Source organism: Prionailurus viverrinus, chromosome C2 (assembly GCF_022837055.1).
Source record: "Prionailurus viverrinus isolate Anna chromosome C2, UM_Priviv_1.0, whole genome shotgun sequence".
Lineage (NCBI taxonomy): Eukaryota > Metazoa > Chordata > Mammalia > Carnivora > Felidae > Prionailurus > Prionailurus viverrinus.
This window is the reverse complement of record NC_062569.1, coordinates 10958305-10985982: the sequence shown is the minus strand read 5'-3', so window position 1 is coordinate 10985982 and position 27678 is coordinate 10958305. Positions and strand designations below refer to the sequence as shown.

Genomic DNA, 27678 nt, shown 5'->3' with positions numbered 1-27678 from the left:
GTCTCCGCCCAGCTCTCTTCTTGTGATTTCACCACAAAAATTATAGTCCTGTCTCTGGAAATTCACCCAGACTCTCTTCCAGAAACCAAGAGACCATCAGCCCTGAGTCCTTATCAGCTTTATCTGATGGCAGCCCATAAAGCATGGTCTAAAATGGCAGAGGCTCAGAAATCTTATGTCCTGGGACACCTGGGTGGCTCAATTGGTTGAGCGGCTGACTTCGGCTCAGATCATGATCTCATGGCCGGTGAGTTCGAGCTGCCATGTTGGGCTCTGTGCTGGCAACTCAGAGCCTGGAGCCTGCTTCGGATTCTGTGTCTCCCTCTCTCTCTGCCCCTTCCCTGCCCATGCTCTCTTTCTCTCTGTCTCAAAATAAATAAACATTAAAAAAAAAAAAAAAAAAGGAAATCCTATGTTCTTCAAACAGAATCAGGAATTCTCACCATCTTTTGGGAAGAGTCATTCTGTATCTTCTGCCCCTTGGGAACAGAGCCTCTGTATCGTATGAAACCAGAAGAAAAATGTTTGTTCCTTCCTTTGTGTTAAGGTCTGGGGACCTCTTCAAATGTAAGTGATTGTTCCACTTATAATTGCCTCACTCTTCACCTAGGATAACCAAGGGAAACTTGAATTCTAGTTGGCTTGAAAATATTTTACTGTTGTTGATTTGCTTTGGAAATAATGCATATCATTATACCAAAGTTAAAAGACATTGATAAATTTTAAAAGGTCATCTGTTCTCTATCACCTACATATAGCCACTGTTAATATTTTGAATAATTTGGTATTCAATCATTTGATTGTTTTTCCATTAACATGCAGGGGTGTGTGTGTGTGTGTGTGTGTGTGTGTGTGTGTGTGTGTGTGGCATGTGCGTGTATACTGATCAAGGTAATTTGTATACTGGGACCCACAAAATGGAGGCCACTCCAGTGGCCTGGTCCACATCACAAATGTAAACCTAAGTCAGCACTTAGGGAAAACAGGAAACACCTACCAAAGAAACCCAACGTATACCAATCACAATCCTCTGACTCGGCGTTAGCTTAGCTCACCTTATCCTAGAAAACAGCACTTGTTAGCCTTACAAGGAAATCCACAGTCTCTGAGCCACTCTTGCTCTATTTCCACATTGCCTCTTCTACTGTTCTAGAAAACTTGCTCTTGCCTCAGATCCCTCAGGAAGAGAACTCCACTCCTTGTGAGGTACTGTACTCCCCCAGTCCATGAATTGTTTTCTCCTGACTAAAAGACACCAAACTCAAATTGTTTTAGTTTTGTCATTTGGTGATACCTACCTATACATATACACATAATTTTATAAACTTTTTCATTTGATGTATCTTGATTATTCTAATATCATTATTTTCCATAACATCATTTTAATGGTTAGATGGCATTGAACTATATAATATAACCTACTGTTCGACACTTAGGTTGTTGCTAATTTTACGATATTACATACTGATATTAATTTATTATTTACATACATAATTAAACATATGTGTAATACGCTATTATCTCTCTTTGCCCACCTTTAAGATGTTTCAATAGAAGTGGAATAAAGCCAATTTATTGTCTTGGGAAATGATGCCACTTCTGTATTCCCATCTGTAGAGTATGACAGGGCTCCTTCCCTCCCATCTTCGTGAACGTTGGGTATTAGCATACTCTAAGTTTTTAACATCTATGTCAACTACTAGACAAGAAGTTGAACCATAGTGTTGTTTCCTCTTGCAATGTTTGAACTACCGCTGATCCTTAACATTTCTTCATGTTTACTGGTCATTTGTGTTTCTGCTGCTACAAATGATCTTTTCATATCCCGTGCTCATGTTTCTGCTAAGATATTCAGTTTTCTCTCTACTAAGTTATCAGAGATCTTTATCTATGAAGACATTCGTCAATCTGTTCCACATTTGGTACAATTTCCTGAAGTTCAAAGGTGATAGAGGTGAAGGATCTTGACCTTACAGTAATAGAGGAAACGTACAGCTCAGGAAACGTCCACAGGGGTGGATCCTGGGCAGCACAGGGAAATTAAAACGTGGGAATAAGTAGGGAGAGAGAATGTGGAATAGGAAAATGAGAACAAAGACCCAAGGCAGAGAAAGGCAATGGAAAGAGACCATCTAGAGAGAAAGAAGGTGTCTGAATGGGTACACCTGCCCAAAAGGACTGGGTGAGTTCCTTTTGATTCATCTAAATGGTCATCAGTTTTTCAACTTGCTCTTTACTGCATGGAAGGGAGCCAAGATCACCCAAAGAAGATTTTTAGAAGTGGGGGAGGAGGGTGTCCCTAAGAATCTAGATAAAGCCGCCAAGTTTGTTAAGTTCCTCTTCCAAACAGGCATGCTTCCCTTCCCTACATCCCTCTCACACTGCCAGAGGCCACTTCCTTTATTCCAAGCCCCCTTAGTGCTCTCCCTAACTCAGGAATGTCCCGCCTGGAGAACCTCCACCTGCCTGCAAAATTGCCTGGCCCACTCCACATGTCTGTAAGCACGTGGTCCCTGTTTAAAAACAAAACCAAACAACAAGAAAACCCTGCTAAGTTTTGATCATCTTCAAACAATCCTGTCTGCTGAATCCTGTTCTGGGCCCACCAGAATCTTACAGAAACCCTCCTGGACCTATTTGAATCCAAGCTTCCCAGACTCGGTGATGCGGTGCCTGGAAGGAAGGTGACGCTTCCCAAGGAAGAATTTACAATCCTCCTTGTGCGCCGCCCAGAGACATGAGCTCACAAGACTGCCTCAGTTGTTGCTTGGTCCTTTTTTGTTTGTATCTAGTCCTTTTGGTGTCCGCTCTGGGACATCGGACCTGGACAACATAGCTCTTTCCAGGCGAGCGGATATATTCAGCTTTCGCAGATACATCGGCGTTTCGAGATCTTTGTTTCTTACCATTTGACGTTCCACAGTTCAGTTAAGTGTAAGTGATTACCTGGTTAATGGAATCAATACCAAGATATGAATGACCGATAGGGGTCTTGACATGTCAAAGCTTTTATCAAAGCATATTAGTCTATAATATATCATCGGGGCAAGCAGGAAAGAAAACTCGGTATCTGTGAAATAAGCAGAAAAGAGTAGAGTCCCTCCCCACTGGACTCCTTCCCGCAGATGACCTCCCTGCCTAGCACTGCCCCGGTGCCTCTATGCTGTCCTCATTACCACAGTCATTACCTGGACATACATGGTGATCACATTGGCTGCAAGCCAAGACAGAAATTTTGTCTTCCCAGTATCTCTTTCCCTGTCTCCCTGAATCTCTCTCTCTCTCTCTCTCTCTCTCTCTCTCTCTCTCTCTCTCAAACACATACACATACACAGAGTGGAGGACTCTTTATAAATATTGGTTAAATGAATAAGCAAACACACGTGTATTAGAACATGCATACGCCGTAATCCGTGACTTGCTAAAGTGAATCAGTAACACTTTTACAAATGAAAGCTGGTTTGGAGTGTAGGGGTGATGTCCCTCCTTTCTACAAGTTCGAGGGTGAGATATATGCCCCCCCTCCCCCGTCTCCAACCAGGAAACTATAGAACCCTCCTCTTGAGAAATTAGTGTGCTCTGGAGAAAAGTCATCAGGAAACGGACATGTGGGTGTGCTTGCCAAAAGAACCTGTTTGCCACCCAGTCACCCTCTGTTGACAAGCCCTGCCAACGTATCTAGAGCTGCTTCACTCATTTTTTTTTTTTTTTTTTTTTTAGTTTATTTACTTTAAGAGAGAGAGCGAGAGAGCAGAGGAAGGGCAGAGAGAGGGAGAGACAGAATCCCAAGCAGGTTCCAAGCTGTTATTGCAAAACCCAGTGTGGGGCTTAAACTCACAAACTGGGAGATCATCACCTGAGCCGAGGTCAGGAGTCGGACACTTAACTGACTGAGCCACCCAGGCACCTCTAGAGACACCTCACTCTTAAATATGGACCACATAGCACACACCATCCAACATCGGAAAAAGCTTCCAACATGAGAGACAACGCAAGTAAGGTAAAGTAAAAACAACAACACATTGAAAGACAACACCCTACATTTAATGTTTTCAAAGAGTTAAAAAGAATAATGAGAAAGAACTCTTGGAAACTGAAAACAACATAGCCTTAAGAAACAAAAACAAAACCTGGGGCGCCTGGGTGCCTCAGTCAGTTAAGCATCCAACTTCAGCTCAGGTCATGATCTTGCAGACTGTGAGTTTGAGCCCCATGTCAGCTCTGTGCTGACAGCTCAGAGCCTGGAGCCTGCTTCAGATTCTGTGTCTCCCTCTCTCTGACCCTCCCCTGCTCGTGCTCTGTCTCTCTCTCACTCTCTCAAAAATAAATAAACATTAAAAAAATTAAAACAAAACAAAACAAAACAAAAAACACCAAAAAGAGTTGAAAGATAAAATCCAGAAAGTGAGCGTGGGACAGGCAAACAGAAATGAGGAATGACATACGCTACATGAGCAAAGTTTCAGAGAGAAACCACAGAGAAAATGGGAAAGAGCTACTTGTTGAAGAAATGAGACAAAAAAAATTCACAGAACTGAAAAACACAGTAATTCTGATTGAAAATGCATCACTGAACTTAGAAAGGCCCATGACGGGGTTATAATCATGCCATTTCAGGACACGGGGGATAAAATGAATCCTAAAACTTTCAAAGTGAGGGAAAAAACCAGGTCATATAGAAAGGAACAATGTTTGGGGGAAGGATCTGAAACAGATAAAAACATGGAGTGGATAATCAAAGTAGAAATGAATCGCTAACTAACGTCATAGTTCGGAGGTTGAGTCCAGGGCTGGAAGGCCAGCTCAGGAATCTTTACCATCTAGTTTCCAATTCTGAGTTCAAGGGGGCCATTATGTCCACACCCCAGCACAGGGAAGAAGGAAAAGTGGAAAGTAGGCTGATTCTTCCCAGGTCACAACCTGAAATGGAAAACAGTTTCAACTCACACTGTACTGGCCAGAGCCTGGTCCCCTGTCCAGAACCTGGTCCCCTGTCTAGAAAGCACCATAAGGAAGGCTAGGAAGTGTAATCTCCAGTGAGGCTAAAAGTTAGACGTGACTTTACTAAAGGAAAAGGGAGGGATGGGCAGTGGAGTACAGAAAACGCTTCACCAATCAGATTCAGAATTGAACCGTTATTTCTTCAGAACATCACTGGATACCAATCACTGATGGGGCAGTGTCTTCATAATTTGGAAAGAAAATGATCTTTATGCAAGAATGTCACACTAGTTCTATATCAAAGCTAAGGTCAGAAGAAAGGCATTAAAGAGAGAAAAACAGGGGCGCCTGGGTGGTTCAGTCAGTTAAACGGCGACTCTTGATTTCAGCTCAGGTCATGATCTCAGTTCGTGAGATTGAGCCATGCGTCGGGCTCTGTGCTGACAGCATTGGAGACCGCTTGGGATTCTCTTTCTGCTTCTCTCTCTTCCCTCCACCTCCAAAAAATAAATAAATAAACATTTAAAAAAATAAAGACAGAAAAACAATTTTCTGGGAGTTACTAACTGATATGCTCTACTTAAATAAAGAGTAATCCAAGAAATAGGAGGACTTGGAATCCAAGAACAGCCTTAAAGAGCAAATAGGCCAGATGGCATAAAAGACACATGGCTTTGGAGGGGCACGTGGGTGACTCAGTCAGTTAAGCGTCTGACTTCGGCTCAGGTCATGCTCTCACTGCTCCTGAGTTCGAGTCCTGCATCAGGCTCTGTGCTGACAGCTCGGAGCCTGGAGCCTGCTTTGGATTCTGCCTCAGTCTCTCTGCTCCTCCCCTGTCCATGCTCTGTCTCTCTCTCAAATATAAAATCAGACATTTAAAAAATTAAAAAAAAAAAAAGACATACGGCTTTGGGAAAGAAATTGCCAGGGGAAAAAACGGAATCAATAAATTATTTATTACATTTGCTCTTTGGGAAAAACTACTGATGGGAACATACTCAATCTAATGAAGCAAATGAGAAAAACTTTAAGAATTAGTAGAAAAAAATATGTGTTAAAAGAAAGAGGCAATTACTGGGGCGCCTGGGTGGCTCAGTCTAAGTGTCTGACTTCGGCTCAGGTCATGATCTCATGGTTCGTGAGTTCCAGCCCAGGGCTGGGCTGCGTGCAGAGCTCGGAGCCTGAAGCCTGCTTTAGATTCTGTGTGTGTCTCTCTCTGTCCCTCCTTCACTCAAGCTCTCTGTCTCTCTCGCTCAAAAATAAATAAATATTAAAAAAAAAAATTAAAAAACAATTATTAAGTTCAGGGATGGGGGAAAAGAGTATATAAGAGGATATCTGATTATAATACACTTCTTGGAGGATAGCTAATTATGCTCACCTGTCATAATAAGGCAAACTGATTACTGAATTGACCCCAAACCATGATGTAACTACGGAACAGAGAGGGTGCAGGGGAGGAAGTGTGTGCGTGCTCAAGAGGTGGGGGGGATAGTATTGATGAAGTGAATCCTCGTTTATTATTAGAAGACGTCGGAATTCTGGGGCGCCCGAGTGGCTCAGTCGGCTGAGTGTCCAACTTTTGGCTCAGGTCATGATCTCATAGTCCGTGGGTTTGAGCCCCACGGCGGGCTCTGTGCTGATGGCTCGGAGCCTGGAGCCTGCTTCGGATTCTGTGTCTCCTTCTCTCTCTGTCCCTCCCCGGCTTGTGCTGTCTCTCTCTGTCTCTCAAAAATAAACAAATGCAATAAAAAATTAAAAAAAAAAAAAAAAAGAAGACATCTGAATTCTAAAAAATCAAGGAGTAGTGGAAAACCTCATTCACAGTTAGAGAAATGCAAGGCAAAAGTACAATGAGAATGTGTTCACCTGTCAGACTGGTGAATTCCCCCAAGGGTGGCTTTTGGCACACGTTGGCAAGGCTGTGGGGACGTACGTGTTGTCACACGTTGCTGGGAACAGTGTGAACTGGCCTGACCTCTCAAAACCACAAAGGTGTCCGTCCACTCTTTGAGCCAGCACTGCCGCTTACAGGAAATTATCCTGGAGGTATCTTTACATGCACGCAAGACAACATGGGAATATTCACTGTAGCATTTTTGGTAAAGGAAATACTAGAAATAATGCAAATGTCCATCTGCTTTAAAAAAAAGAGCAAAGATGCTCTGGTTACGCAAGTGGCATAATTAATGAAATATTTCTTTTTTATGTAATTTTAATGTTTATTTATTTTTGAGAGAGACAGAGCACGAGCAGGGGAGGGGCAGAGAAAGATGGAGAAGCAGGCTCCAGGCTCTGAGCTGTCAGCGCAGAGCCCAGCGCGGGGCTCCAACTCCTGATCTGTGAGATCATGACCTGAGGCCTGAGTCGGAAGATTAACCGAGTCACCCAGGAGCCCCTATTTATTTATTTTTACTTGTATTATTGTTTTTTAGGTAGGCTCCGTGCCCAAGGTGGGGCTCGAACTCACGACCTAGAGATCCAGAGTCACACACTCTGCCAACTGAGCCAGCCAGGCACCCCTCATTTTATAATGTAATTGCAAAACATCGGAGGTGATTTGGGCGTGAAATGATGCAGTTATTTCTTAGCTGAAAAAGAGCAATTTGCAGAACGGTACGTAAAAAAGGTCACCGTCAGGGCTGCTCGCCAGCGTGTCTGGAACTCTGATTCCTGGGCGGTGGTAAGTTTGCACGTTCCTGCCCCCTTGAAACTGCCAGGTGTGTGACATGCTCTGGTCAATGAATGGGAGCGGAAATGAGAGAGGTCACCTCTGGGAGGAAGGCTGTAGGGGCCAGTGAGAAATTTGTCATCTTCCCTGCCCCTTAGCATTGCAAACATGCCGCTCCCGATGACAGAGGCTCTGTTGGGTGGCCAGAGCGGGTGGGGACAATGTGACAGCACCTAGGATGGCCATGGAACATGCGTGAGAAAGAAGCCGCTTCGACGTTTGGGCTGTTTATTACTGCAACACGTCCTACTTTATCTATCACGACTGACACAAGATACTCTCCCACGTTTTGTGTGGAAAAAAAAAGGAAAGGCAGAGCAAGTAAACATATCTTGTTACTTTCTTGTGTATAGACGTGCACGGAGAACTAATGACCCGGTCGCCTGAGGAAAGCGAGTTAGGTAGGAGCTAGAAGGCTGGGAGGAGGGCGTAGGAGAGGTACTCGTTACTACGTTACTTTCTGTGTGTTTTATTCTAGAACCATATGAAAGCAGTACTTATTTAGACACAACACTTCCGTGAAAAAAGAAATAGTAATATAGGAACATTATTTAGAAATATGGAAATCAATGGATGAAGTAGCCAAGTAATTGAAAGTGGTTATTTCCGGGGCGTGAAATCCGGGAGAAGGGTTATCACTTTCCATTTAGGATCATTTAGTACAATATCATTTAAAAACTATGTGTTTTACATTGCTTTTTTTTCTTTAATTTTTTTTAACGTTTATTTTTTGAGACAGAGAGAGACAGAGCATGAACGGGGGAGGGTCAGAGAGAGAGAGGGAGGCACAGAAGCCGAAGCAGGCTCCAGGCTCCGAGCTGTCAGCACAGAGCCCGCCGCGGGGCTTGAACTCACGGACCGCGAGACTATGACCTGAGCCGAAGTCCGACGCTTAACCGACTGAGCCACCCAGGCGCCCCTACGTTGCTTTTTTAAAACATTCTCTTTGCGACAACCAGAGTGATCTTTTACAAGACAAATATGACTGGGATGCTGGGGTGGTTCAGTCGGCGAAGCGTCCGATTCTCGATTTCGGCTCAGGTCATGATCTCACTGTTTGTGGGATCGAGCCCTGTATCGATCGGGCTCTGTGCTGACAGCACAGAGTCTGCTTGGGATTCTCTCTCTGCCCCTCCTCCACCCGCACATGTGCTCGCTCACTCTCTCTCTCAAAAATAAATAAATAAATATTAAAAAAATAAATAAAAAATAAAAGACATGTGACTACATCACTCAGCGTAAACACTTGAATATTCTCCCATTGCCTCCAAAATAAAACCCAAACCCCTATAACAAAACCCTACATTACCTGGCCCCTGTCCACTGGTTGGCCTCATCTGTCTTTATCTGTTGGTCTGTCCTCTGTTTACTGAATTTTCAGGTCCTCAGAGGAACCAATGGCTATTTTTCTTTTGCCTTCAAGCTTCCATGTATGCTATTCTACCTCAAAAACTCTTTCTCCTATTTAATTTGTACTCAACCTTCACTTCAGAAATCTTTCTTCCAGAAAGTCTTACTGGTGCCCTGGGTCCAGCTTTGGCATGGCTCCCATCTGTTCCCAGAGCCCCCTGTCTCTTATCAGAACAATATGGGGCAGGACTCCATAGAAGATACTTGTTTCTTTATCTAACCTTCCTTTTGGACTGTGAACTTTGTTTCGCTTAGTCAACATTGTATTGTCAGTTCTGGCACATGGCAGGAGTTCAGGAAATACCTGTAGAATCAGCCAATGAACAAGGCTCAACTCTAGAAACAAATGCTAGTTGGTATTTGATTTTCACCCAAACAGAAATGGAATAGATATCCCTGCTTTTCTCTGGTAAGGTACAATACTAAGTCTAGAAAGTTCATCTTTAAAACTCCTACGTTCTCCAAGGGATCCAAGCTAGCCGGTTCCCCAGATATAATCGATGGTAACACCCAGCGCTTGGCCAAGAACTGGGTCCTAAGGTAAAGGTAGGTTATAGCGGTGCGATGTTTAAAAGAAGGGACAGATCCTTACAGTGTCCCAATCTAAGGGACTGGTGAAAAGATGCAGTCTGTCAATAAAACCTGGTGCCCAGACCCCTTTGATAATTAAAAAAAAAAAAACCTTGATGTGAGCACATTACAACTGATATGAACACGTTAATGCTCAGCGTCTGGGGCTCTGTTTGGTTCTTGCAAGCAGCCAAGAACGCCTTTTATCCATTATGTCACTATTCCCCAAGTAAGTGAGATAAAAGGCCATATAAGTTTCCAGAATGAGGCATTGTTTCAGCCAAAAATCTGTAATTTCTCATTAGACTTTCAGTAGCAATCTGATACATGGGCAATTTCATTTCAAGCTAGTTGTACCAAGAACCAATGTCACCATCGGGGATTGTACGTCATATCATTAGGAAGCAAAGTGGTGGGGGATGTGTACTGGGGGGACGGAGTGGATGAAATGTGTCTCCAGGGCAGACCAAGCAGAAGTCCTCCCTGGAATTAGAAGAATGAATTTAACCAATACCTGTGAAAAAGTCTGCAGTGCTTTAAAGTAACGAGAAAAAACAGAGACTTCAGAGAGAATTTTCTAAACAGCTACATTTCTGCTTTCCATTTTCAATTTCAAGTTTTCATTACGTACAGCCAATTGTTTGACATTGACTGACTTTTTAAAATGTTTATGTATTTATCTTGAGAGAGAGAGAAAGCAGGAGCATGTGAGTGGGAGGGGGGCAGAGACAGAGAGAGGGAGGCAGAGAGATCCCAAGATCTCAAGCAAGCTACAGGCTCAGAATAGAGCCCGATGTGGGGCTCGATGCTGTGACCATGAGATCATGACCTGAGCCAAAATCAAGAGTGAGACACTCAACCAACTGAGCCACCCAGGCACCCTGACTGATGTTTTTAATGTGAAATAATGTTAAGTAGAAAGGCAAGTAACAGGACGAATGTGTAAATTATTAAGAGGAGGGAAAGAAAAATACATTTGTCTATTTGTGGAAGATTCTTGGAAGGATATGCAAGTCACTGGTAACAAGCGTTTCCTCAAGGGAGGGAACTGGGACACCTCTGGAAAAGGCCGGGAAACAATTTCACTACATACTGTTCCAATCCTTCTGAGTTTTGAACCATATGAATTCATTAATGCTTCAAAAAACGTATTTTTAAAAAAATTTTTTTTTTCAACGTTTATTTACTTTTGGGACAGAGAGAGACAGAGCATGAACGGGGGAGGGGCAGAGAGAGAGGGAGACACAGAATCGGAAACAGGCTCCAGGCTCCGAGCCATCAGCCCAGAGCCCGACGCGGGGCTCGAACTCACGGACAGTGAGATCGTGACCTGGCTGAAGTCGGACGCTTAACCGACTGCGCCACCCAGGCGCCCCAGAAAAGGTATTGATTAAATTAAAATAATAGGACTGAGGTTGTTAAAATAAATATGCTAAGAGGAAATGAAATGGAATAGTACAGGGCAACAGTTTATGTGCTTATTTGGAAAAATTTCAAAAATGGCAATTCTGGGGCACCTGGGTAGCTCAGTCGGTTGAGCGTCCGACTTCAGCTCAGGTCACGATCTCGCGGTCCGTGAGTTCGAGCCCCGCGTCGGGCTCTGGGCTGATGGCTCAGAGCCTGGAGCCTGCTTCCGATTCTGTGTCTCCCTCTCTCTCTGCCCCTCCCCCGTTTATGCTCTGTCTCTCTCTGTCTCAAAAATAAATAAACGTTAAAAAAAAATTTTTTTTAAATGGCAATTCTGTGTCAGACTTCAAAATAAGTAACAATATCAATTTTTTTTTTTTTGAGAGAGAGTGCATGAGAGAGCAGAGGAGAGGGGCAGAGGAAGAGAGAGAGAGAGAGAGAGACAGAGAGACAGAGAGAGAGAGAATCCCAAGCAGGCTCCAAGCCCAGGGCTCAGCACAGAGCCTGGAGCCTGCTTTGATTTTGTGTCTCCCTCTCTTTGCCCCTCCCCAGCTCATGCTCTGTCGCTCTCAAAACAAACAAACAAAAAAACCCAAAGTGTTTAAGTTTATTACTGTTATTATTTATTTTGATGCTTGTGTTGGCCCAGATTTGGTTGGCAGAAAATACCCCCCCCCCTTTTTTTTATACCATGGTCCACGGAGCCCTACAGTTTAATATGGCCTGACTACCTTTTATGATTGAAATTTTGTCCTCTCACATTTGTTTACTGTATTATAGTTTTCTGTTCCTCAAAAACACAGGCTGTTTACTGCCTCAGGGCCTTTGCACTGGCTATTCTCTCTTTCTGCAATGCTTTTCTATCCATCTTCCCATGACTGGCTTCTTTAATTCACTCAGGTATGCCCTCCTCAAAGAGTCTCATCTAACTTAAGGCTAATCCATCTCTCACTTTCTCACTTCTGTCCTGTATTTTCAATCTCTCCCTCTCTACTCACTTCTACTCACTCACAACATGTTCTAACCTCTTCCACATAAACTGTTCTAGCCTTTACACATAAAACCAAACCAAAACCAAAACCAAAACAACAAAACTCCCACATCCTAAGATTTCTTCCTATTTCTCTTTAGTTTTGCCTTTCTCTTCCCATATGTCCCTATCCCTTATCTTCTATTGTCAGCCAAATTTCTAGAAAACATTGTCTGCACAATTTCAAGCTCCACTTTTTTTTTTTTTTTGAGAGAGAGAGAAGAGAGGGAGCACATGAGGGGCAGAGAGAGAGAGAGAGAGAGAGAGAGAATCCCATTCAGTCTCCGCACTGTCAGCACAGAGCCTGATGCAGGGCTCAAACTCACAAACCATGAGATCATGAACTGAGTTTAAACCAAGAGTTGGACGCTTAACCGACTGAGCCACCCAGGCACCCCTCGAGCTCCACTTCTTTGCCTTCCATTTATACTTCCACTCACTGCAAGCTGGGTTGATACTCTGTGCACAAACTGAAGAGAAACTATTCTCACCAGGGTCACCAGCAACCAGGGTGGTAGCTAATCCATAAAATACCTTTGTGTGGACTAGGAAAGGTGCCCCTCCGTCAAGGCACTTGCTTCCATCTGTCAGAAAATGGTCATCTTAAGCATAATAATCTGCCATATCCACAATGTCCATTGTGCTCACTGGCATGGTGCAGTGCACTACCTGCACAACCGTACCCAGGGGCTCTGCCAGCAGCCGTCTTTCTCCAGCTGTATCTTACCTTACCACTCTCAAACCTCCTTACGACTATCCCTCCTTCTTGAAATGCCGTCTTCCATACTTTACGTTCTTGCAGCTCTTTATCTCCTCAGACTCCTCTGCTTTCGACTTTCTTTGCACTATTTAGTCCATTTCAGAATCCTGTCCTGGTTCGTCTTGCTTTCTTACTTGGCCCATTTGAGTGATCTCAATCACTTCCGTTCAACAAACATTTACTGAGCATCCACTCTGTGCCTGGCATTGTTCTAGGCACCGACCACTGGACTTTCCACTTATATGCTAATGAATTGCAAACGAGTCTATCTCAGACCCACGTATCCAAATGCCTCCCTGAAATCTGAACTTGAATACCAGATGGGCTCCTCAAGCTTACCTTTTCTCTTTTTTGTAAAGATGTTATTTTTTAAGTAATCTCTACACCCAAGGTGGGGTTCAAACTCACAACCTCGTATCAAGAGGTGCACGTTCAAATGACTGAGCCAGCTAGGCACCCCTCCTTAAGCTTAACTTGTCCAGAGCTCACCATCCTTCTCTCCAGATCCATTCTTCTTTCCCTGTTTTAGCAAGCGATATTCGTTCATTTGCCCAAGCCCGCTAGATTCCTTCCTCTCTCCACTCAAGAAAGGAGTCAGTCTTATTTTTCTGCTTCCTAGGTACGTCTCAGTTGCACTGACTCCTCCCCATCACCATCCCCACCACATGGGTCTCTCCACCCTAGTCTAAGCCACTGTCATTTCTCATAGAGAATACCACAGCAGGCTCTTCCCTGGCCTCTGCCTCCTGGCCCTCCTCCCACGAATTAATTCATCCAGAGGACTCTTCCCATGACACAAGCTGGTGATTTGTCCTTCCCTCCATCCACACTGACCTCCTCTCAGTTCCTGAATATGTCATTCTCTCTCTAGTCTCTGAATCTTTGCCTACGCTGTTCCCTCCGCCTGGAAGGGCTCACTTGTGCACTCCTGCCCCCTCACGTTGCTGACACCACCTTTCCCTTCAGGCTTCAGCAGAAATCTTACTTTATTTGAGAAGCCTTTCCAGAAACCCAAAGTCTGGGACCGGAGTGGTTTGTTTTTTTTTTTTCCTCCCTGGGCTGCCATAGTAAACCAGTAGCATTTACCACACCATAGGGTAATTATTTATTAATTGGCCTCTATCTCCCTCTAAATTTAAGTTTCTAAGAGGGAAGGGACCCCACCTCTCTTGTCTAATATTTAAACCCTGGGACTCAGTACAGTGACTGGCACATAGTAGGTGCTCAGTGAACATGTATTGAATGAATGCATAGTTAGATGAGTATAGATAGGATATGGAATCCAAAAAGGCTGGCCCTGGGGCGCCTGGGTGGCTCAGTCAGTTGAGTGTCCGACTTCAACTCAGGTCACAATCTCGCGGTCTGTGAGTTCGAGCCCCGTGTCGGGCTCTGGGCTGATGGCTCAGAGCCTGGAGCCTGCTTCGGATTCTGTGTCTCCCTCTCTCTCTGACCCTCCCCCGTTCATGCTCTGTCTCTCTCTGTCTCAAAAATAAATAAACGTTAAAAAAAAAAAAAATTAAAAAAAAAAAAACAAACAGGCTGGCCCTGACTCCCCACAGGAAGTTTAGAAAGTCTTTTTGGAGTCTGTGCCTCAATTTCCTCACTTGAGGTATGAAAATACACAAATGACCCTTGAACAAGGCAAGGCGTTAGCGGTGCTGACAAACGCCCCCCCCCCCCCGCCCCGCCAGTTGAAAATCCTTATATAACTTTTGACTCCCCCCAAACTCAACTACTAATAGCCTACTATTGACCGGAAGGCTTACTGACAACATAAACAGTCAATTAACACGTATTTTGTATGTTATGTATATTACACACTACATTGTTACAACAAAATAAAAGAAAATGTTATTAAGAAAATCATAAGGGGGGGCGCCTGGGTGGCGCAGTCGGTTAAGCGTCCGACTTCAGCCAGGTCACGATCTCGCGGTCCGTGAGTTCGAGCCCCGCGTCAGGCTCTGGGCTGATGGCTCAGAGCCTGGAGCCTGTTTCCGATTCTGTGTCTCCCTGTCTCTCTGCCCCTCCCCCGTTCATGCTCTGTCTCTCTCTGTCCCAAAAATAAATAAACGTTGAAAAAAAAAAAATTTAATAAAAAAAAAAAAAAAGAAAATCATAAGGAACAGAAAATAGCATTTACAGTACTGTATGCACATTTATTGAAAAAAATCTGCCTATAAGTGGACCTGCTCAGTTCAAACCCATGACTTTATGTTTCAATAAACACAGCAGAGTACTATACATGTATTTTCTTTTCCTTATAATTTTAATAACTTCTTTTTTTAATCTGGCTTACTTTAATTGGAAGGATTCGTTATATGTCCCTTTCCCTAGAATTTGGACTCTGTGATTTCTTGACCGAAAAATCAGAAGTGAGGCTGTGACAATTTGGGGGTTCGGGTCTTAAGAAACTGGCAACTTCCATTTCAGTTCTCTCTGGATGCTTGCTGGTGGAGCCCAGGCACTTTGCCACGGGGACGCTTCTTCCGGAGAGGTCACACAAAGACTCAGGCCCACAGGACTGCAGCCCGCAGCGGAGGCTGAGCCCCAAGCTAGCAGCCAACACTAACTAGCCAGCCGTGGGAACAAGCCCTCCCGGAGATGGACCCTCCAGTCCTATTTGCCCGTCCGTCCCCACGGTGGAATGACCCTACCCCTCCGAGCCTGGCCTACACCGCAGGTTCGGGGACTAAATAATTGAATGTGGTTGTTTTTTTAAGACCTAAGTCTGGGGGTGGTTTGTTACGCAGCAAGCGATAACCAGAACAGATCGTGCTACCCGCAAATGGGAGGCTGCTGTCATGTAATGTGCAGCATTGGCTCTGGGACCCAGCAGCCAGTGGAAGTCAGAAGGGCCTAGAGGAGGGTGTTAGCGCCTGTGTAGGAGGTTGGTGGGAAGGGCTTAACACAACTGCGAAAAATGTGCTCTGGAGCCAGAGGAATGGAGGGTCTAGTTACATTAAAAACAATACTGTGGGGGCGCCTGGGTGGCTCAGTCGGTTAAGCAGCCGACTTCGGCCCAGGTCATGATCTCGCGGTCTGTGAGTTCGAGCCCCGCGTCGGGCTCTGTGCTGACAGCTCAGAGCCTGGAGCCTGTTTCAGATTCTGTGTCTCCCTCTCTCCCTGACCCTCCCCCGTTCATGCTGTCTCTCCCTGTCTCAAAACTAAATAAACGTCAAAAAAGTTAAAAAAAAAAAAGTGTTTATAATATATGCAGAAGTTACAAAGAATAACCAACCCTCCCCTCCACCCTCACCGCAATCCTGCATTTCGTGTTCGTCTTTTCCTCGTCTTCCTTTACAGTTTTACGATGCGTGTATGTATCCCTACTGACGCGTGTAATTTTGCCTTTTCTCTAATAATAGAAATGGAATCACATCGCTTACCTTCTCTTCTGACTTGCTTTATTCTCTCAACATTATGTTCACGGGTTTCACCTATTTAGTTTTTGTCTTAGTCTTTGTAACCGGTCTGTAGAAATAAATGAGCACTCACTATGTTCTGGCACAATGTGTGGTGCATATCGGGTCCTCAGTAAACACTGGGTGACAAGGCTTTGAAGGATGTACCCACAGAATAGCCGGCAGCTCATTACCATGCAGGTGTCATTGCGACATTAGAGAACAGGAGTTTCCAGATGAGGTATAAAACGTTCAGGCAAAGGCGAAAAATGGATCGCTTGGTATGAATTTTTGCAATGCATGGATACTCCCCAAGTCCATAAATTCATTATTTGACAACCTCATCTCCTAACAAAAATGCAAGAAAAAACTAATAAAGCTTGAAAAGTCTATTTTTCATATCATCCCTGCCTAGATGTCTTTCCATTAGCTCAAATAATTGAGAGCAAACCGTCAGTGAAGGAATGGAGAAAATCTGTTTCACCCACTCCTTTAAGTATTCCCTTAAATAAACAGTGTAAGTAATAAACATACATCTTTCACACGATGCAAAAATGAAAACAAAAATCATTGTTAATCCTCTGAGCATCAAACATAATGGGCCTAGTACTTTTCTAGGGATTAGAGCATTCGTTTCTTCAGCCAGTCTCACTGATTTTTAAGCTCTTTGGTTCTCATCTTTACTGCCTTTGGCAATCATCTTGAACTGGAAAGAATTCTGATGCTTGTGTCCCATCCCGGGAGATTCTGATGATTTGGGGTGGTGCTCGGGCACGGCGATTTTTCAAAGCTCCAGAGAGCCACTTGCGTAACCCAGCATCTAGCACGGTGCCTGGGGGAAAGTGACACTCAGAATGAATCAAGAATGTTCTATTTGTTAGGAAGGAGTAGCCTCAGACCCACAAGCTCTCCAGGAATCCTGGGGCAAAGATAACGAGGAGGCACGTCCTGCCAAGCAAGTGGGGGAGTGCGATGCCGCAGGTGCCCAGGCCTCTCTCTCTCTCTTGACTACCCAAAAAGTGTCCATCCTGAAGCTCAGGTACAGTCCAGCTACGTCCAGAAGGCCCCAGAAAACACAAATCCACTACGCAGTTCAAGGGGTGCCAGGCTGTTTCCTGTCTCCACAAACGAGGCAGAGCCTCAAGAGGCAGGTGTGGGTACTTTGCGCTCTGGTCCAGGTCGGTCGACTCTAGAGTCACCCTGGGATCCTCTCGGTTCCAAGCTGCAGCCTAGCCGCTCTTCCCGCGTGGGGAGAAGAACGCCAGCCGGGGTGGGCACTACGCCGGGTCCGGAAGGGTTTGCTCTGCGGGGACCGGGCTGCAGCCCCTGGCGCTGCGAGACAGCAGAGGCGCAACCACCCGCGTATGCACGTGGCGCGGCGGCGGCCGCGGCCCGGGGGCACGCGGCTGCGGAGGGCGGCGGGGCGTGGACTACAAGTCCCGGCATGCCTCGGGCAGGGGCGGGTCGGCGCCGGAGCCGAGCCCGGAGGCCGGCCAGGCTCAGGCGTGCGCAGTGGTTCTCGGGAGTGGCTGGGCGGGCCCTCCCAGGCTGTCAGCTGTGGCCCGGGGCGCCCGGGCGGCGGTGGTCGCGGCCATTGGCGGAGAGGCGGGAGGGGCGGGGCCCTCGCGAGCCGCTGTGGGCAAAGCCGTGGGCGCGGAGGCAGGCGGGCGGCCGGCTGGGGAGGCACGGGCCGGGCTGCTGCGTTCCAGCCTGGCGATGGCAGCGGCTCCCCTGAAAGTGTGCATCGTGGGCTCGGGGAACTGGTGAGCGGCGGCGGGCCGGCGGCGCGGGCTCCGCCTCCAGGAAGCCCCTCTCCCGGGCGGGCTAGGGCCGCGCGTCCCCGCCGCAGCGTGGGCACCGGGCACCGCGCGCAGGGAGGCGGGGCGGGCGGCTTCGCGGCCGGGCTGGGCACCGCGCGCCCGGGGAGGCCGCGCCGAGGCACTGGCCCGGGAGGCCCTGGGCCCGCGTGCCCGCGGGGGGCAGCGCGGCGAGAGGGCACTGCGCGTCGGCGGGCACCTGTCTGCGCTCTCGTCACCGCGCGGCGGGCGCACGGAGGCCACCTGCTCGCCACGCCCGGGTGTCTTGCGCACCATTCTGAGAGCGTTCTCCATTCTCCTCGGCGGATCGCCGGGGTGGAGGAATTGGTGGAGACTCGAGCATTTTTACTGTAGTTTCGTTGTTGAGGAAACCAACGCAGAGGGGGAGGGGGCTAAAGGGCGCTTGCCACCCAGGTCGTGGGCGGGACCAGCGTTGCCCTTCCAAGTGCGGGTCTCGCCCACCGCTTCTGATGCTTCCCGTATCTTAGTAAGGTTGTGCAGATAAGAAAATCCAAGTTCCGACAGGCCTGGCTCCCGGAGTAGTCCAGCGGCGTTGGGAATTCTCGGGAGGGATATTTGCGAAGCTTCACGTCTCCGTTAGGCTCTATTTGACTTTTCACATTTATACCAGCACTTTGTGACAGGCGCTCTTCTGAGCACTTTGTAAATGTCAGCCCTTTTAGTTCCCTTTATCAAACTTTGCTTCTCTCGTATGTTGGGTGAGTGTAGAGGAAAGCGGGGCCAGGTGGGAGGGAGGAAGTGGAATGTAATACAGCCTCTGATATTTTCAGTTACTTTCCCATTGTTGTGCACTTTTTTTTCCCCCGTACATCTGAGGGACTGGTATAGAATAAATAGTACAGAGTTGTGCCCTTTCAGTCCTTGAAGTAAACCTTATCTGGTTCTCCACTTTTCCATCCCGGCAAGGCCAGTGGCCTCTCTCGGTGCCACACCCCCCCCCCCCCCCGCCCCCCATCACCCATAGTAATGATTTATTTCATTATCTGTTTCCACCCCTCCCTATCCAGCTCTTGAGGACAGCATCTACCCTGATGCCTGGCATATGCCAAATAAAAATTAAACGAATGTTTGAAAACTAATTTTTAAAAATGTAATTATATTGATTATGTAATATATTCACATTCAAAAACCAGAAGTTACCAAACACCCTGCAAAAAAACCCAGTGAAATATCTTACACTCAGACTTGTTTCCCAGGTTATCTCCTGGAGGAAAATCAGTATTATCAGTTGCTTCCGGCCTTTGTGAAGAGACCCCATCAGATGCAAGTGAATGCTTACATATAGCCCTTTCCTTCTCTGCCCTGCAAATACTAGGGTATTATGACTTTTTCTGTAAACTCCCTTTTTCGACCAACCACAGGGTTCTACGCAACATTTATTGGAGTTGGTACCTATCCACTGCAAAGCTTCATTTGGACTTGTAGGTTGGCTTTGCCAGTTTAGATCCCAAGGTCACTTGAATGAGATTACAGCGGCCCTGTTGGCCATGGGACTGGAAAAGAAAGCACTGTTAGCACGTGTTCTTTTGACACTGGTTTCCTCTTCTGTAAGAGGACACAGAACCACGGATGACAGAGCCTTTTCCTAATTTGCAAGGTGCCGAAGTAGCACAGCTTTGCCATGCTGTGTTTGGGCCTGGAGCTGGAGGAGGGAAGCAAACCTCCTGCCCCCTCCAGTGGGATTTGGCTACCTTCCCACGACTTCACACTGATGTACTTGACTGTTTTCTTGGCCCACTTCAGCCCAAGGAAATGGAGTAGAACTTGGCTGGTGACCTTAGAGCACAGCAATTGAGAAATGTGCCATCCTGATGGTTTAGGCCAGCTGCCCAGCTCCATTAATTATGGGATCAGACAGGAACATTGTGGCTTCCCTGCCACTGCCCTGGGTGCGGAGCCACTCCAGTCCTAGAGAGAGGATCGCGACCTCCCCGGAGAGATTCAGAAATTCAGGAACTGAAAACAGCTTGCGGAGGCTCCATAGGGCCTGTGGGGCATTCAGCTCTCTCTGGTCAGTAGGCATGTGTTTGCCCCACGTAGGTCCTGTGGCCTTTCCACAATTGCACATAATCCCTGCCTGAAAGGAATGTACCTTCAGGGCTGAGATAAGTTGGAAGATAAATGAAATATCTGTCATGAGATTAGATGTTACGTTTTAAATAGTGTTTCTTAAAATGTGATCCAAAGATCACTTGCATCAGAATTATCACCGAGGCTACTACCTACCCTTGATGACTCATATTCCCTGCGGTGGGGACAGATTTTTTTTCCTTACAGGACTTTAGCCTTTTGCGAATTCTATTTTATTTAAAAAAAATTTTTTTTAACGTTTATTTATTTTTGAGACAGAGAGAGACAGAGCATGAACGGGGGAGGGGCAGAGAGAGAGGGAGACACAGAATCGGAACCAGGCTCCAGGCTCTGAGCCATCAGCCCAGAGCCCGACGCGGGGCTCGAACCCGCGGACCGCGAGATCGTGACCTGAGCTGAAGTCGGATGCTTAACTGACTGAGCCACCCAGGCGCCTTCCAAGCCTTTTGCGAATTTTAAAATATTATCTAGAAGATGGACCTGCCCTTCCAGATTTGAACCTTACTTGCAGAATGTGAAGTGGCTTAAGCAGTGTTTAAACTTGGGACTTGGTAGTAGCTGAGAGAGCTTAAGTAAGTAAAGGTATTGTCACATCTAAACCCATAGCTGTCATCCTCACATTCGAGTGCCTCCCCCACGTAAACGATCATTACTTGCAATACAGACAACGGAAGACTGAATCTAGCTGACTTGACCGGGAGCTTCAGCCAGGAATGACATGGGAGTCACATAAAGGGGTTGTATAACATGCCCCCGTCCTGTCCTTTGGCACCTCCTTTCCTGTAGACAGGTCAGAGACAGGAGGCCAGAGGCGGATGCAGGGCGGCGCTTCCTGACCTGCGTGACTTTGCATGGCCCTGGTAACTCAGAAAAACAACAACAAAACAAAACAAACCCTAAAGCTTCCTAAGTTCCTCCAAAGATGAAACAAAGTTTCTTTACCAGAAGGTTGGGAAAATGACCCAGACACCGGGCAAGATTCAGTGCTAGAACTAAAACCTCAGGGCTGTATTTACACCCAAACCTCTGGGTGGTAGGGAGCCTATGTCCAAGTCCCAAAGCTCCTTTGGAGGCAGTGTGGTACAATGAGTGGTCTAAGGAGGGGCTTGGGATTCCCACTCCTTGGGTTTCAGTCCTGGTCCCCTACTTGGCAGCTGTAAGGCCTTGAGCAAACTGTGTCTTCAAGAATCCTTGGTTATGATATTGGTACCTGCTATCTAGGATTTTGGTCAGGATTAAATGGCATGACTCAGGAAGAGTGCAGAGAGACTGGCACTCAGTAGACGTCAGCTACCGTGACCACTGTGTTTATTGGATCAACCTTGACCGGTACCATCATTAGGTCACCAAATGATCCAGTTGGACTCTGACCAAGAAGCAGAGGCAGAGAAGGGAGAGAAGGTAAAAGACAACGAACGTAACTGATACGCAGCTGGAGGAATTTGATGAGTTATCTCTTGCCCTTGTTTTCACCATCACCCCACAGCTTGACTGAAGGTCAGGGAGAGCTTTGGCCTACTTTGGACTGAAGACTGAAGCTGAATGTTTTTTTGGTCTGCTGGAACCATCTGGAATGTAGCTCTGTGGCCCTTAGCCCCCTCCTGTCACTCTTTGGTCTGTGTTACTCAGTTTCTGTGCTGAGTTTTGCTACATGCCCACTCAGAGGCCATCTGAGTGGCTGTCAATTAGCTCCTCTGGGGTCAGAAATAAGCCCGTCCCTGTCCACAGGTGGCACTGATGTACCTCTCTGCTTTGGAAGCTGGAGGAACAGTTTAGTGACAGGCTGGGTGGGAGTTGAACTGAGAAGAGATCCAGAGTTCCTCTGTGAACCAGAGTAAGAAGTTTGTGCAGCTAAAAAAGAGAAAGCCCTGATACTTAATCTCCCATTTCCATCACCTCTTAACTGAACTCTGTTCAGTACAGAAGGTCCCCAACGTATGATGGTTTGACTTGCACTTTTTCGACTTTATGCTTTATAAGTATTCAGTAGAGGGGCCCCTGGGTGGCTCCGTCGGTTAAGCATCCGACTTCGGCTCAGGTCACGATCTCACGGTTCGTGGGTTCTAGCCCCGCGTCAGGCCCCGTGCTCACAGCTCGGAGCCTGGAGCCTGCTTCGACATCTGTGTCTCCCCGTCTGTCTCTGCCCCTTCCCTGCTCATGCTCTGTCTCTCTCTCCCTCCCTCTCAGAAGTAAATAAACATTAAAAAAAAATATTTATGAGTATTCAGTAGATACCACCCTTTGAATTGTGGATTTGGCTCTCCTCCAGGGCTGGCGCCATGCAGTGGATCCCCTGGCATGGTGCCAGGCCGCGGCTACAGCCCCCGGCCAGCCACCGGTCACGAGGGTGAACAAGCAGTACGTGGACAGCCATTCTGTATCCACATGGCCATTCCGTGTGTCACGTTCCGTGCGGGGTTCAGCCATTTACTTGAGCTAGTCAGCGCTTCTTTGTGAAGCAGGCTTTGTGTTCGATATTTTTGCCCAACCGTATGCTAATGGAAGTGTTGGGGGCTTGTTGAAGCTATGGTGTTCGAGAGGTCAGGGATACCAGGTATTTTAGGATATTTTAAACTTACAGGGGATCTATTGGGACATAACCCCATCATCAGCTGAAGAAGATCGGTATAAAAAATCATGGCTGCTTGTTAGGGGTGTGTTGGAAGCCCTCAGTTCTCTCTGACCTTTCACCTCTGCCAGCCTTATTCTATCCCGCTTCCTTCCCTCCCTGGGAGGTCATTTTCTGTATGTCAGGTGTGTGCATTTCTTCACTTAAGCCTCCTAACACGTCTGTGCAGTACTATATTATCCCTATTTTAGGTGACAAAACGGAGGTCAAGAGAAGACCATTTGGGGTCAGTGGTTCATAAGGTGGAGTTGAAGCTTCGATGCTTAATGGCTGTGTTTCCATAAATTCTTGTCCTTTTCAGAGAGAAGCATTCGTGTACCTGAGGACAGACCTCACTGTCGTAGAAATATTGACTATCTCCTATCTGACCCTCCCAACAAAAGTTAATATAACAGTATTCCAATCAAGAGAAATCAAATTGGGGGTGCCTGGGTGGTTCAGTCGGTTGAGCGTCTGACTCTTGAATTCAGCTCGGGTCATGATCTCACGGTTGTGAGCTCAAGCTCCACACTGGGTGTGAGGCGCATTAAAAAACAGGGAAAAAAAAGAAAAATCAAATTGAGGGGCACCTGGCTGGCTTAGCTGGTAGAACACGGAACTCTTGATCTCGGCGTTGTGGGTTTGAGCTCCACGCTGGGTGGAGAGATTACTTAAAAATAAAATCTTCAAAAAAGAAAGAAAGAATGAACAGATTGAAAGGACGCCTTGAAAATCATTGTTTCCCTCCAGAGCAGGCACTCCCCCCTCTTGTACACATGGCAGATGATCATAGTTTACTATTTTTAAGGCAACTCATCTTCCTAAAATTAATCTAGCAACTTGTTAGAAAAACCTTACATCTGAGTGAAAAATCTGTCACTTCCAACTTTCGCTCCTTAATCTCTGAGCATTGCCTTGGTGAACCCACTCTCTTTTCTTAAATTTCGGTTGCCATCATTGTCTTTTGGGGCTCAGTCCCTTCCACATTTGGGAGCTGGGAACTCAATCCATTTTTTTTTTAATTTTTTTAAACATTTATTTATTTTTTGAGAGACCTTCGTGATTCTTGGGATCAACAATCCGAACTAAGCTGGGAACTTCTTCTGCTGGTCTAGCCTGATCTCACTCATAAGGCTGCAGTCCAGTGATGGGTTGCCTGGGATTCTTGGTCCTAGGTGACGTCCTTTGTGTGTCTGGCAGGGAGCAGGCTCCTGCCAGCTGACAGGAGTGACTGGGCTGTGTGTCTCTCATTCGTCAGCAGGCTAGTTCGGACTTCTCTATTTGGTGGTTAGATTCCACCAGCAGCAAGAGGGAGTTCCTATAATTATGGTACCTCCTGTAAGTGGGACCATACAGTATTTGTCTTTCTTGTAGCTGGCTTACTTCACTTAGCATAATGTCCTCAAGGCTCATTCCTGGTGTAGCGTGTCAAAATGTGTTTCCCTTTTAAGGCTGAAAAATATTTCACTGTGTTTATGTAGGACATTTTGTTTATTCATTCATCCATTAGTGGACACTTGGGTTTCTTCCACCCTCTGCAGACAGTACAGAACCCTGTAAATACTGTGTTCTTTCCTCTACGTATGTACCAATGACAACGTTTAATGTATAAATTAGGCACAGTAAGAGATTAACGATAATAACGAATAAAATAGAACAATTAAAACAAGAGACTGTAATAAAAGTTACGTGAATGTGGTTCATCACTCTCAAAATACCTAAGTGCCCTGTCGTCGCCTTTCTTGTGGTGACGAGAGATGGCCGGCTATCTGCCCACACCAGGGACCTGGCACCCGGGGGGGGGGTGGGGGTGGAGGGTAAGTGAAACCAGAGAATGGAAAGGGCAGATGAGGGGGACCACTGTAATGCTGCTCTGAATATGGGTGTGCAAACATCTGAGTGCCTGCTTTCAGTTCTCTTGGGTACACACCTTGAGGTGGAATTGTTGGATAATACAGTAATTCTATTTTTGGTTTTTTGGCCAACCACTGTGTTGCTTTCCATAACAATTGCCCTGTTTTACATTCCCGCCAGCAGTGCACAAGGGTTCCAATTTCCGCACGCGTTCACTAACATTCGTTATTTTCTGGGTTTGTTTGGGTTTTTTTCCCCTGTGGTAACCATCTTAATGGGTGCGAGGTGGTATGTATTTTGTTAATTGCCCGTCATGTGGAGTGTACAATTTTGCATTCTTTTTTTTTTTTTTTTTTTTTTTTTTTTTGGTTAAATGTAACATTCTACCTTAAGCTTTTTCTTCGGCCCTTTTGAATTTTGATAGATGGAAAGGCTTTTTTCATGTTTCCCCCCTCCTTTTCTTTGTGAAGTTGTTCACATTGATCTTTTTCCCTCTGTGGTTTCTTCCTTTGATTTTAAGCTTAGAAAGCTTCCCTATCCAGAGATCAAATGAACATTCACCAAGTTGAATCAGTTTTTAAAATACTTCATTTTTCACATTTGCATCTAATACTCTGGCATTTGATTGTACTTTAAAAAGCCCTTGAACGCAAAGAATTACACAAAATGTTAACAGTAGTTCTCCCTGGGTGGTGAGATTATTCATAATTGTCTTTTCATCTTTCATGTATTGCTTTTATGAGTATAAAAGCAGATGTTATTTAAAACAAAATTGACCACCCTTTTCTGTTGGTTCCATAGTTAGGATCAGCTCCAGAAGAGACTGGGGCATGGAATGTGGAAAATCTGGCTGAACCCTTGTTAATTCTTCTCGCTGGGCCTCAGTTTCCTTAGTAACAAGAAGGAGGGACTGGAGGGTCCTTTCTGGCCAAGAAGGATTTTGCACTCTGTGAAGAATTCTGTCAAGTTTGCTCCTAACTTGATAGGTGGCCATTCCTTGGCTGATGGAGCACATCCCCAGCCTGCTGAAAATACTCAGCTCTTTAGAGAAGAAGGGGCCAGAAGGCAAGAGAGTGAATGCCAAGGGGTCAGGTGGGCCTGCCAAGCTGGAGGTTAGGACCTCCAGCAGGTGGGTGTCTATCCAGCTGGGACCCAGGGAGGGAGAGCAGAGTGTTGAAGACATGGCCTGGAGCGTGACTCTTGGTCTACCTGGGTGGTCTCTGGGCTTCGGTTTCTTCATGTAAAAAATGGGGATAATAACAGATGGATATTCTAATATATGTATTACATATACTATGTAATAATCATTACATATAATGATAATATCAACTTCCTCAAAGGGTTGCTGAGGAATGAAACATAATATGGGTAAGATGTTTAAAGTAGTGCTTTGGTGGTAATCTTATTGCAGTATATAAATGTATCAAATCAACAAGTTGTACATCTTAAACTTACACAATGTTACATGTCAATGATATTTCAATAAAAACGGCAACAAAAACCAGTGCCTGACATCTGGTAGGCCTACCCCTTTCTGGGCTGGCCCCCACCCCTGCCCTCTGCATCTTCTCCTCCCTCCCCTGCAATGCCATCCTCTCCCTCCCTTTCTCCCCCACTGGCTCCTCCCCTGTCTCTCCCTTTCCTTCCTTGACCTCTCCCCTTCCCCCTCTCCCGCTCTTTCCTCCTCCCCCCTCCTCCTCCTGTCCCTACTAGTGTTGGTTCCAGGTAAAAGCAGAAGATAATCTCTGGGCCCCACCTGTTCCTGCACCTTTGCTCCAGGGCCTGGAAGGCTCCGCACCTCCCCAAGGTGAAGCCCTCTCCCTGCCGCCGTGCTTCCTCCCAGCTCTCCCTGATCTCTCTGATGTGTCACCGCGTCATCTGCTTAGCCACTTTGGTCACCCATGCACAGTTACTCTTCTTTGTGCGCGTGCCGCAGCGACGCCAGTTTCCATTCACCACTCTCCACACTCCATGAGGGTGCGGACTCGCCTAGCAGTGTCTACACTTGTTAGGTGTGCACCATGCATTTTCAACAAAGGATGGCTCTGCACCAAGGCAGATCTAAAGTGGCGGAAGGCGTGGGCTTTGGAGACAGATCTGGATCAGAACTGCTGGCTCTAGATGGGCAGCATAACCTTTGGGTAACTTACCGTCTGATCCTCAGCTTATTCACCTGTGAAGTTAAAGGGGATAATGAGGACCTCTCTTGGGGCTGCAGTAAAGATTAAAGGGAGATCTTAAGTCCCAGTAGGTAGCTGGCACTGGAACATCCCTCCTCCTGCCTGTCCCTTCTAAGCTCATTTGCATAGCATTGTAGAAGTTGCAAATCAGTCTCCGTGATTTCTTTCTTTCTTTCTTTCTTTCTTTCTTTCTTTCTTTCTCTTTCTTTCTTTCTTTTTCTTTCTTTCTTTCTTTCTTTCTTTCTTTCTTTCTTTCTCTTTCTTTCTTTCTTTCTTTCTTTCCTTCTTTTTCTTTCTTTTTCTTTCTCTTTCTTTCTTTTTCTTTCTTTCTTTCTTTTTCTTTCTTTCTTTCTTTCCTTTCTCTTTCTTTCTTTCTTTCTCTTTCTTTTTCTTTCTTTCTTTCTTTCTCTTTCTTTCTTTCTTTCTTCTTTTCTTTCCTTTCTTTCCTTCTTTCTGTTTATTTATTTTTGAGAGTGGGGGAGGGACAGAGAGAGGAGACACAGAATCCGAAGCAGGCTCCAGGCTCAGAGCTGTCAGCATAGAGCCCGACGTGGGGCTCAAATTCCGTGAACCACGAGATCATGAGTTGAGCTGAAGTCGGTGGCTTAACTGACTGAGCCACCCAGGCGCCCCTAGTCCGCACAGTTTCGAGGGAAGTGTGATTTTATACATCTAGGCAAAGACTCAGGACTGGCCGCTAGCAGACCTGAGTCCCTCTTCCAGTTCTGCCAGTACCTGGTTGCATGATAGAAGGTCAGAGTGACCCCGATCCTCCCTGTCTTAATCTTCAAGGTGAAGAGTTTGGACAGGATTAAACTTCTATCTTGCAGGCTCCACCCTTATGGCTTTGGCTCTGC

General features: G+C 46.1%; 1 protein-coding gene, 1 long non-coding RNA gene and 1 other non-coding gene across 3 annotated transcripts in view; 1 reads left to right on the top strand and 2 right to left on the bottom strand.

The window, feature by feature from the left end:
- Positions 1–17635, bottom strand: part of LOC125174911 (uncharacterized) — a 32426-nt gene extending 14791 nt beyond the window's left edge. Inside the window, exon 1 of the long non-coding RNA XR_007155599.1 lies at positions 16236–17635. This is a non-coding gene — a long non-coding RNA (uncharacterized LOC125174911). The remainder of the gene's footprint in view (positions 1–16235) is intronic.
- TRNAQ-CUG (transfer RNA glutamine (anticodon CUG)) lies at positions 7387–7459 on the bottom strand. The gene has a single exon. It is a non-coding gene; the product is annotated as a tRNA-Gln (tRNA).
- A 142-nt stretch (positions 17636–17777) lies between the features above and the next one.
- The window catches only part of GPD1L (glycerol-3-phosphate dehydrogenase 1 like), a 58062-nt gene continuing 48161 nt past the window's right edge, over positions 17778–27678 (top strand). The window contains exon 1 of the mRNA XM_047874965.1: positions 17778–18013. Coding sequence (XP_047730921.1) covers positions 17967–18013 — 47 coding nt within the window. The 5' untranslated portion in view covers positions 17778–17966. The remainder of the gene's footprint in view (positions 18014–27678) is intronic.